The sequence below is a fragment of the Rhincodon typus genome, chromosome 12 (assembly GCF_021869965.1).
Source record: "Rhincodon typus isolate 14 chromosome 12, sRhiTyp1.1, whole genome shotgun sequence".
Classification (NCBI taxonomy): domain Eukaryota; kingdom Metazoa; phylum Chordata; class Chondrichthyes; order Orectolobiformes; family Rhincodontidae; genus Rhincodon; species Rhincodon typus.
Window position 1 is genome coordinate 11,574,692 of NC_063343.1, and position 12,419 is coordinate 11,587,110.

At 40.3% G+C, this 12,419-nt stretch overlaps 1 protein-coding gene across 1 annotated transcript in view; it reads right to left on the reverse strand.

The window, feature by feature from the left end:
* LOC109927921 (serine/threonine-protein phosphatase 2A 55 kDa regulatory subunit B beta isoform) overlaps nucleotides 1-12,047 on the reverse strand; it is a 501,083-nt gene extending 489,036 nt beyond the window's left edge. The window contains exons 1-2 of the mRNA XM_048603895.1: nucleotides 11,945-12,047; nucleotides 11,724-11,801 (exon numbers count right to left, since the gene is read on the reverse strand). Coding sequence (XP_048459852.1) covers nucleotides 11,724-11,801; nucleotides 11,945-11,954 — 88 coding nt within the window. The 5' untranslated portion in view covers nucleotides 11,955-12,047. The remainder of the gene's footprint in view (nucleotides 1-11,723; nucleotides 11,802-11,944) is intronic.
* Nucleotides 12,048-12,419: the final 372 nt, after the last annotated feature.

A 12,419-nucleotide genomic window follows, 5' to 3' on the forward strand; every position in this document is an offset into this window, starting at 1 on the left:
TCCTCTCCACCTATCCTCTCCTCTATCCCTCTTCTATCCGCCTCCCACTCTCTCCCTATTTATTTCAAAACCCCCTTCCCCTCCCCCTTTTCTGATGAAGGGTCTAGGCCCGAAACGTCAGCCTCTCTGCTCCTATGATGCTGCTTGGCCTGCTGTGTTCATCCAGCCCTGCACCTTGTTGTCTCGGATTCTCCAGCATCTGCAGTTCCTACTATCCATGACCCAGATCACACAGGTTAACAGTAATCCAACTAATTTCAAACTTGACACCAGGGCAAGTGATACTTGGTTATCTGCAAAAATCCCTTGGATAAAACTACAATCTTTTGATAGCATACTACATGATCAAATGCCACTCAAAATCAAAGGGGCATGTGAGAGTAGTCTTAAAATGTACAGACCTACAGTATATGGAACAAGTATACATTTTTTTTAAAAAAAACCAACACTCACTTCTGAGCAGAAAAGCACATACTGTTCTCATTATTCTAAAGTAGTTGGTGAATCTCAACCAACTCAGCAGCCAAGTACCAATGATCAGTGTAACTTGACTCAACAAGAGGAAGACCTTCACAGATCTCAAGAAGAATACCTGTTGAATCCAAGCAAACGTTTGCAGCACTGAAGACAAATCACTTTGGTTGTCTGACTACTCTTCACAATGGAGAGATCAGATCATTGTACTAATTTCACAGGTTTGCAGAAATCATTCGATCGTATTCCAACCAAGGACAAATCTTCAAAATCTGATCATCTGATATCCTTGACACCAAAGCTACCAGATGCTAGTAATAAACTCTTAATACAAATCAAATTAGCTGTTACAATGAAGCAGCATCAAAACAACAGTCAGCTTTACTCCTGATGTTATCAGAAAGCATGTTAGAATGGAAGGATTATATGTGAGTCTATTTTGTTATATCAGAAACCCAACTCTTCTCTGAAACAATGTAAAGAAACTAAAGATCTCAAAGGGAAACAAGCCTTCAACAGTGACGCTGATGTCAGAGAACATTTTCTGCAAAGGGCATGCAAGAAATTAAGGATCCACCAAGGTTCCTTTAAAACCACAAACTGTACCTGAATATTTCATCCTCAAGCAGCACCCATTCAAGTTGTCAACCATTTATAAAGTCAAAGACTTTGGGAAGAGACGGGGTAAAAGTAAACATTCTTTGGCTTATTTGAAACTAGTGTATAATTAATGTAATAATCGAAAAAGAGCTAGGGGTTGGAAATGTTGCGCAAGATAGTTAGTGCTTAAATGGGTTAGCTGACATGGAGTTAAACTCAGGGTGTAAAGGACTGATCCTGAGAAGCTAATCAGACTGAAAACAAAAAAAGTGAATTGAATATTTTAAGGTTGACAGCCTTCAACCAACAGATTACCGTATGGATCAGGACTTGGGTCTCAGCTGTTTGCCAACCTATATTAACGACTTTGACAGGGGAACTTGGTGTAAGGTATCCAATTGTCCTAGAGCTACAAAATTGTGTAGGAAAGTAAGTGGTGAGTTGGAGGCAAGGACACTGCAGAGGGATATAAACAGTTTGGATGAGTGGGAAAGACTTTGGGAGAAATACAATGAAATTAACAATGGTAGGAAATTAACTATTGGACAAAATAAAAAGCAAAATATTTTTGAATTATGAGAGAAAGGGAAATATTTACATTTAGAGGGATTTGTAAATGAATCACAAAAAGCTAACATACAGATGCAACAAGCAATCTGAAAAAAAAATGCATGTTACCCTTGATTATAAAAGGGGTTGCAGCATTAAATAAAAGTAAATAAATTTTATTTCAGGACATCGGTGATGCTATACTGTGTTGTTTAGGTTTCCAGACTATCACCAGGACTGCAAAATAAGATATTGCAGCCACCATGTCCTCACACACAAGATAAAGAGCTCTAGGAAAGGTCTGGCAATGGTATGGTTGGATTTGGTTGTGATTGCTGGAAATTGCTTAACACCAAGGCCACACTGACTCTCTTCTGAGCCAAATTCAATGAAGTCAGAATGACCATTGTACATAAAAGTTGTGTCATCAGCCTAAAAGTAATCCAGATGTAGTCAGTGCTTCTGGTGGTGACAAGGAGCTGTCCTCTCACACATGGAGTGTATGCTGGTTTGGGACTTGACTTTGTGCAAGACTAACTCTAAGTGCATAACCTAGACCTTCATGGGAAAACATGGCTCAATGAAGTGCCTATTTAAAACTGACTGTATATTTTCATTTGCTATTCTCAGAGATATCCTGAAAGCAAAAAGACCATGATCAACACTGTTGTGCTTCTTGTGTTCCTGCAGCTCAGAAGCCACCAAAGACTCTGTAGACAGCAGCTGGAATATTAGTAGCAGCCACCTCCAAGGCACCATGTTACTGTCTCACACCAATGGCAGCAGCTGGACAAGGACCTGCTGCTACACAGATTGAATGCAATCTTATCCCAGTATCCCGAAAGCTAACAGCTGCCCTTACTTTCTAAGTCAGTGGATCACTTCAGGGAGCTTGTAGGGACCTCTATGGCATCTCACAAATGGTAACTCAAATTCAAAAGGGAGGTCACCGAGACCTGTCTTCACAGGAGCCCGTTATCATCTAATCTGTTCTGAGGGAATACCCGAAACCTAATACAATGAGGGAACAGGTGATAGAAATATTTGTTAAGGGTTAGTTGTGTATGAATTGGTGGTATCAATATCCAGAGTGAGAAATAAGTGAAGTGTGAGAAATTTCAATACAGAAATTTAAAAAGAAATTGATGAGACTGTGGAATTCTCTGCTGCTGAAAGCAGTTAAGACCAAAACATTGACGGTTTTGAAGAAGTCGTTAAATATAGTCCTTAGGCTAAAATGATCAAAGCTTATGTGGGGAAAGGGTACCGAGTTGGATGATCAGCCGGGATCATGCTGAATAGCAGAGCAGGTTCAAAGGATCAAATAGCCTACTCCTGCTCCTATCTTCTGTGTTTCTATGTTTATAGAGCGTGGTTAACATTAATAAAGCTCTCATTAAAAATGTGGACTTGGAATATGTTTTTAGTTGCAGTTATCTTTTGCTGTATAACAGAACCTACTAATTTATCTCTTTTCCCCTTTGAAATGGGGAGTAAGGCCACTAGGTCAAGAGGAATTGTGGCCAATACTGGTTTCTTGTGAGTTCAGAGTCAATTGCATTCATGTACCAATTGAAGCACCCTCTCATCAACCAGCAGTTTCATCAATTGAAAAGGATTCCACCTGCTCAATCTACAAATCATCTGTGACCACAACAGCCAGATAATGCAGGTCTGTGCTACCTAACTAGACGTTTTACATCTTAGACCAGACTTGTCAGCTCAGTTTCGAAGACCCTTAGCACATACAAGGATGGTTGCAGGGTAACAAGAAATACTCCCTTCATTCCTGGCTGATGACATCTGTAAGGAATCCACAAACTGATGCTGAGAGATACAAAGCAGCCCATGGCAGTCAATATCAAACAGTATATACCATACAGTGTCCTATATCATCCATGTCTGTGAGTGAATAAATAAAATGTCGGCAAAGTGGGTAGGGCTGATGACAGAGGAGGAGATGCAAGAGCCACAGACAACTTCTGGCAGAGGATGATGAGGGGGAGGATCCTCAAATGGACCAGAATAAACATTAAAGAAACAAAGAAAGCAGGGCAACAGTTCATCAAGCCAGACAGGCTAGATATAACCAGAGAGGAACTGGCTTTCAGGATGATTCAGTTGAATCATATGAGAACCAAAGCAGAGGGTTCACAGACCATCTTGTGGTGCTCATGTAGAGTTTCTACTCTTGGACTGGGAGACCAGGATTCAAGTCCCACCTGCTCCAGAAGTGTGTAATCACATCTCTGAACAGGTTGATCAGAAAAATAGGTTAAAGTCACCATTTTACAGTATAAATGAAGCAAATAGAAATGCCAATTCAATCCCAAGATTACTTGCTGTATGCAACAGAGAGCCAACAGCAGAGTGTAAATGGAAGTATAACATATAAAAAAATGAAACAGACATGTTACTGAAGCTATTTCACTCATCTGAATGATGATAAGATACCAAATTTCAAACAGTTACACTCAGTTTGACGGAGGAGGAGTGGGTTCAAGAACATTTAAAAAAAATTAAATAAGGTCAATCGTTAAGGGCATGAAAGCAGAGCTGGCTAAGATAAATCAATAAAGATACAGTGGCAGACAAGAAATTTTTGAATATACAGAATTGATCTATTCCAAAAAGTAAAAAAAATGTCAGGGTTAGGGTTAGGATTAATGACCTGTGTTAACTAGAAAGGTTATAGCGGTATGAAACTAAAAGAAAAGACATCTAATTATGCAAAGACAGATAGTGGATTAGGAAACTGGGCAGAGTATAAAAAACAGCAAAGAGTGACCAAAAAAAAATTAATGAGGGAAAAATTAGTGTACAAGAGAAAGCTAGCTAGAACTATAAAAACAAATAGGGTTTCTCCAGCCATTTTAAAAAGTAACAGGGTTAACAAAATGAGTGATTGGTCCTACAGAAAGTGAATCAGAAGATTTGTTAACAAAAATAAAGAGAATTGAACCAGCATTTTCCGTCAGTTTTCATGGTACAGGATACATTTAACATCCCTACAAAAGCATGAAATCAGAAATTGGAAATAAGGGAGGGAGGAATTGAACAAAATTACATTCACCGGAGAAGTATTTGTGTAAACTGTTAGCTGTCACAAGTGCCTGGGTCCTGATGGATTCATCCTAGGATCTTAAAAGAAGTGACTTGTGAAATAATTGATGCATTTGCTTTAATTTTAATTCAAAAATTTTTTGGTTTGGGACGTTCCCATTAGACTGGAAGGTAGCAAATGGAACTCATTCAAAAAAAAAAAGGGAGAGAAAACAGGAAACTACAGGCCAATTAGCTTAACAGGGAAAATAGTAAAGCTATTATTAAATATGTTATAGCAGGGCACTTCGAGAAGTTTGAGGGAACTAGGCAAAGTCAACATGGTTTTGTGCAAAGGAAATCATATTTAATTTCTTTAATGAGGTAACATGGGCGGTGGATAAAGGGGAACTAGTGGATGGACTGAATTTAGATCTCCAGAAGGCATTTAATAACATGCTACAGGTAAAAAGGGTACTGGCTGGTTGGTAAGTCAACTCTGATTGGCTGTGCCATTGCCATGGAGACAGCAACAAGGAATTAAAGGCTCCTAAGCTCCCAGCTAATTCAATTCCTTTTGCTTGTGGAGAACAGGTCCCTTTGTATGAAAACACGTTGCTTCTACTAAGACTAAATGACCAACGTTACAACTCAAGTGACCATCTCAAAGTGGTTGTCAGTTCAGCTATTAGCTTATCCAGATTTGTTTAGCAAGTGTTGCCCAATCATGGAATCAAATCTAACGAAATATGTTTTGCTCTGGGTTTTGCAAGACCAGACAGTTGGTTGAAAGTACTGTGTACTCCTCCTATTATGAATTACTGAAGAAACATACCGTTTCATTCAATCAGCCAATTACTGGAACGTACAGCCTATGGACCTGGCAAGATGCTGGAACTTCATACATGATGTTGTTTACTTGTGTGGTAGGATGAACATTTTTGTCAGTGTCAACTTACAAGAAGTTTGGGGGTAGAGGCTAGGGTAGAGAAGAGAGGATCTCTCATGCAAAAGTATTCTGTGTCATATCGACGGACCTGCCTTCGGGAAGGGTGTGGATCCACTGAGAAGTAAGCCCTGCCTTTGTTGCTGACTTCATTCTTTGAGCCACATATCACAAACTCTATCCCATTATCACCCATCTCTGACCTAGGTCCCTTGGCAATCCTGAACCTCACGTGGATGCATTGCCGGCAGCTACCACTGCCTCTGCTGACCAATACACAGCTGCTGGCAACTGACGAACCAACAGCTCTCAACACGCAGGAAGGAGTTTCCATTTCCAGGGTCTTTAATCCTAGTGAGGGCCTGCCATTGCCAACATAGTCTCCATGACAAGAGGCAGTGATGCTCTCACCAATTCCTCCATAGTTAGGTGAGGCCCCTATCGCCTCCACTAAATATCGCCTAACAATAACATCATTTACATAACCATTTTGACGTAGTAAAACATCCCAAAGCACTTCACGTAAACAGACAGAAAAAAAAGTCAAAAGAGGGGACATTCTGCTAGATGACCAAAAGCTTAGTTATATAAGTTTTAAGGAGCTTTGTAATTAGGAGAGGATGACAGAGAGGATTAGGCAAGCATTACAAGATTAGGTTCTATACAGCTAATGCATGACCGCCAATGTTACTGGAAGGAATCTGGGAATCCTACTAGGCAATAGAGCTTTATTAAAAGCAAGACAGAGTTTAATTTGGTTTCATAGATGAAAACATTCCTTGAAAGGAAGCTTTCAAATGGTCATGTTTCTCATGTGGAGCTTTAGCAGATCAGTTAAGCAAGGGTTTAGGAGGAAATTATACTATCTGTGCTGTGAGTAAAACTGCTCAATAACATATTCTAGCCTACGCAACTCAATGTTTTAATAGCCTGTGCATGAGTCATCCTAGAACGTTGAAGTACCACGCAAAGAGCTTCATATTATGCGTTCCCAGTTATAACATGGTGGGTTGACAGTCCAACACTCAATTTGCAGTACTTGTTCTTTTTTTTTTTAGGTTTATTTTATTTAAAATTCAGTATATACCATTACTCCGACAGACAGAGAGAGAGAGAGAGAGCCAGCGAGCGAGCAAGCGAGAGACCGAGAGCGAGAGAGAGAGAGACTGAGAGAGAGAGAGAGGCAGAGAGACAGAGTAAAAAAGGTTTTAAAAGCAATTATGCTTCCTTGGTGCTTGGCAATAATCTTATTTGTAAAGCGTATCAAGCACTTTATTTTAGGTGTACACTACACCACATGCATTGACGAACACATTTCACCTCTCTTTCTACATTGCAGGGGAGGGAATTGGCATTCTCACAGCATTGATTCCTTCCCTTTCACTGACCTTCTCCACGTAGGATACTGTAATCTCACCACAGTGGTCATTAGAAGTGTTATTTTTTGGCCAAAGTCCAAATACACTTGAAAAGCAGATCATCATACAAGAGATAGTCCGAGACAAGACAATATATGGGTTAAGAACAGCACACAGGCTGCAAACAAATCAAATTTTCTGAATTTTGTTTTTGGTACAATTTTGACAACTGGCTGACTGATATTCTCTTTGGTGCTATAGTTAAGAAGTACATTTGCTAGACAAGATGCATTTAAAAAACATTCTAAAAACAAGGTGAGCAATACATTCTGATGGAAAGTCATTGACCTGAAATGCTAAATTCTGCTGAATCTTTCAAGCATTTCCAATCTTTAGTTTAGCAAAATTTGACATTACAACATGGCTTTTATTCTGGAGTTTATTGCACAAATGAAAAAGTAATCAGAGATTTTATGATAACACAATAAACAAAAAAAATTCAAAAGACAAATCTTTTTATATCCTCCTGTCAGTCAGAGTTTTCCACCCAACTCACTCAGAAACTGGATTGTAGCCCACACTGACAATGAAGTCACATCTTGATAATATCTGTTGTTCTGTCACCATGAGAAGGCTCAATCACTTTAACAAGTGAAGACAGGCCGTTATTTCAACAACTTGCTTTTAAATCTCTCTCTCTCTGGTAGAACTGGAGTATTGTGTGTTGTTTTCAGTATCCTTATCCAAGCAAGAATGTTTTGGCTAGGAAGGGAACGCAACAAAGGTTTACCAAACTGATTCCTGTGATGGCAGAACTGGTTTAGTTAGGACTGTCTTCACTGGAGTTTAGAAGACTTTGTAGGATTGAGGTGGTGGGTGGTGGTGAACTTTTAAAATTCTAAAAGGATGATGTAGGAAGCACATTTGTTGATCATGGAGTCCAGAACCAGCGCACACTGTCGAATGATACAGGGTAAGCCATTTATGATGGAGATGAGGAGGAATTTATTCACCCAGAGATTGGACTGCCTGTGGATTTCTCTGCCATATAAAGCGAATGAGGCCAAAACATTGGAAGTCTTCAAGGCAAAAGATACAGGTCGTAGGGCTAAAGGGATCAAAGGGGATGGAGTCCAAACAGGAACAGGTACTGCACAGGCCACCGAGTTGGGTGATCACCCATGCACATACTGAATGGCAAAGCAGGCTCCAAAGGGGGCAAAGGCGCACTCCTGCTTCTACATTTCGATATTTCTAACTCACAAGGTACAAACCTGGCAAATGTTGCATCTTGATGGGATGAATGTACATAAAATGGTTAGGCATGTATTTTTTGTAAAAATTATCATTCTGCCTTTTTTGGTGCCCACCAGGATACAGTATTAGTATACAGTATACAACTCAGAGCCATACCTAAGTTTAATTCATTTTGGTTTGCAAACACTACAATTCTAAGTAAACTCATTCCTAAAAGTGAAGTGTCAAACTTGCAGTTGTTGGCACTCTTTGATTTCATTCCTGACATTTCTCCAGAAATTGATGGCTTTGTCAATTGCTGAGACTAGCACTGTACAAAGACTGTGCTGGAATGGCAAAACCTAGCTGACCCAACCAGCAGGTCTCCTTTTTAGCTGACCTGCACTTCAATTTTAGACTTGTTTTTGAATGAATAAATGAAAGAAAGAAAGAAAATCTTGTCTTCTGAGAGTCCAAAAGGCTACTGAAATTCAAGCATGCATTCTGTTCCCTCTGGGCCGCTACAAATAAACCAGCACCAATGGCTACAAAACAAAAGCATCAAGCAGTCAAGTCTGATTGCTTTAAAATAATTCTATTTCCATACATTATAGTTCTAAGAAGCACTAGATTGTTGGACGATAGACACTAAACCAAGATCCTATCTGACACTTCGGATAAACATAAAAAAAATCCTATAGCACTAGTTTGCACAACAGTAGAGAAGCTACCTTAGATGCAAGGTCAGTATTCTATCCTTCAACCTACTTCACTAGATCAGGCTATCCGGTCATGGTATCTTGCTGTGCTCAATTTGGCTGTCACTTTTTCTGTGCTTCAAAACATTCCGAAATCACGAAAATGGCTCTATAAATGCAAGACAATTCCTGTTTTCAAAAAAATTGTAGAATTTAATGGATTTCAATCAACCTCTTATTTCACAAACTTCTCAACTGCCCTGTCTAAGGTCATCAAGTTTTCACAATATCTTTTAAATCTTGTGGAAAAGAAGACTCGGCATATTTTTAATTCAGACATTTCATCCTAAGTGTGTTCAGCTGAGTTAACATATCAGATGAAGTGAGGAATTAAATGCTTCATTTTGCAAAATTCCAAATTGCTATCATTGCTCACTACATTCCACCTCAGTCTTGTTTGATCCCTGAGCTCAGCTTGAAATCATATCTTGGGAAGCACAAAGATTGCCAATTTCTGCAATGCTGTATGCCGACATACCCATGTCATCCCCAGATGGGTAAACCACTATTTCTTGGCACATTGTGACAGTCTTCTGATGGGTCTCCCAAATTGCACCATGAATGAAATGCAACTCATGCAACATCATATCATTCATACTCATACAGCACCAAGTACTGTCGATGCTGGACTGCCTTACCTCCTCTGTTTCTCCACCACTCAGTCACAGAATTCAAAATCCTTATCCTCCTCAATAAATCCATCCACAGCTCAGCCATTTGCCCCTACCTCTACAATCGCTTCCAGTACCACAAATCAAATGCACCTTCATTTTCCAAACATATTCCTCATTTGTACCCTTCCCTTTACACTGTTAGTCATAATGCCTTTGCCACAACTTTGGAACACTTGGTCACTTCCCTGATCTTTCTCTCTTCAGATGCCTCTTTAAAACTCAGCTCTTTAACTGTGCTTTTGGTCACCATCTTCTTTCATCACTGCACAGTGTTCAGGCAGCTGCTCTGGGGTGTTTTGCTCCAGTATTGGCACTATGAAATTGAGCAAACATTGTACAACTATATTGTCAGTCACAATTCTGCACTTATTAGGAATAGGTTCAACAGGCTTTATGGTTTAGTTGTGCTTCTATTTCTTACCTTAATGTTAGTGGCCTCACTGGTGATGTCAGACTGTCCACCCAAAAAAATCTTACCAGAGATGGTCAATTCAGAGGTTGTCTGTGAGTGTACTGCCAATTAAGGATACGTGGACAAACAAGCACCCACTGGCCCAATGAGCTTGCAAGTACAGGACCAGGAGGGAAATCTGAAAGGTTATTGTGTAGGTCTGCTGACCCATCAATCTTGTCGTGGTGGTTAGCCGATTAGTGTCAATTTAGGGCTGGAATGGGGCACCACCAGTATCACAACAGCAACAAATGGACCTATGCTGTCAATGATAAGGCAAGGGAGTCTCTGAAGTCTGCATTTCAGTACAGGCCAGGGTTAGTGGACAAATAAGGACACCGTTATTTATCTTCACAACCCAGAACAGCTTCTGCAATGGAGTTACAGCTGCAGCCAAAGGCCATCATGCAGATGGAGTCCTCTTCCATAATGATGGCCCCTCAGCTGTGGCCAAAACCAATTTTAATAATTTCACATCTTCCCAGATCCCCTCATACACCTGTCTAACACATGAGGACTCGACTGTCCTGGTGAGGCCGTCAACAAGACAGTATACCAGAGTGCTCCCATTAGGCTGTTCTGTCAGGTATCCTGAATTGGCAGTGAACCCACTGGCAACCTCTTAATTGACTATCTGTTGTAGGCTTTCTTGGATTGGCAGCCTGGCATCAGTAGCAAGATCAAGACCCATTTTGGATCTGACTTCAGAAAATTTTCAAAGACAGTATGATTAATGAGTTAATAAATACAGGCACAACTAAACCATACAGCTGTCAAGCCTAAGTGCACAATTATAGCTGGCAATATAGTTGCACAATTTATCGGATACTAACAGCACCACAAATACCAGGCTGAAGCTGGCAAATTACTTGAGAAATAATTTCTTGTCCCATGATGCACAGTCACTATAGCACACTTACCTACCATTGTACTGCTGTCATCTTAAAGTAAGTGCAATAATGCACAAAATAACTGCGAGCAAAATCTACGTATGGATACCCCAGGTTCACAGCAAGAATCCACAAAGTGTACATAAATACTTGCAAGTCAAAAATCACACATCATCCTCTAAGCTGACAATTAAAGTCAACAGTTTACTACCATACAATCTAGAGTTCAGTCAGCATTGTTATACACTCACTAGTATACAAACAGACATCACCAGTAGCTGTTTAAACCAAACAACTTGTTTGCTCTTACAACATTTCACCACACAGATTCGAGGGATCCCGTCAAGGGAGTCTGGTGTTGACAGTTAAACACATGTTCAGTTCGTATTATTTTTTAAAAGCATTAAACACTTTTGTTTTCTGCTACCAATGACATTTGTAAACAAGCAATTAGTCGCAGCAGCAGCAATTACTCATCAGCGCTACGATTGTAAAATTTGAATGCAAATGGTAAGAACGTCTTTCATTATTTTGTTGGGTGCAGGGAAAGAAAGAAGAATGTTTAATTTGGATGCAAAAGCTGCCATTCAAAAAGGTTACAGCTCTACATGGCACTGAAGAAATCAGCTCACACAAACGCTCCCCTGTTTCAACCAGCACTGCCAGGGAAGTTGTTACTGCGTTATAGTACAAATTATATTTATTCTGTGGGGAGGCAGAGAGGGGGTAGGAAAATAAGGTTTACCTTCTGACACATCCTCATCAACAGTTCCTTTAACCTGAGAGAAACACCACTGCATGTCGTTTGCATTGCCTCCAAACCCTGTAATGTACAAAAAGACATTTTTTTAAAAAATGAAAGGGAATAAGCCGCACGTCATCATTCCCATTGCGCGAAACACACTTTTATCCACAATGTAAGGCAGCTCTGGGTTTTAAGGGGTGATGTTACTGCCGCTGCCTTACCCGGCATCATTCTCCGATAGACGGTGCAGCTGGTGCCGGCTCTGAGGAAACAGCCAGGAGCTCCTGTCAATCACCCGTGCCCTCGGCCATTCCCCCCTGTACGACATCGACCAATAGGAGATCACCGGAAGTGCAGCGCGACCCCACTTCCTTAGCAACGGCAGCCATCTTTCCCTAGAGAGTTGGATGTTGGGGTTGTTCTTTGCGCTATCGGAATTAGGATGGTCCAAATTTTACTTTTCCTCCTGAGACTGAAAGTGTCAACTGTTAGGTCTCATTAATTCCCCAAAGCTGCGCGTTCAGAGAAGCCTGCTCAGCAATCACTCTATTGTGGACTTTTTCTTCAGTGTTCACTTTTAATGTCACGAAGAAGTTTACCAATTTAAAATATTCAGCAAGTGGAAAAGGGGCAGGCTAATCATGCAAGTCACACTTTTTTACTGAAGCAATCGTATATTAAAACGCTGCCTTAAAC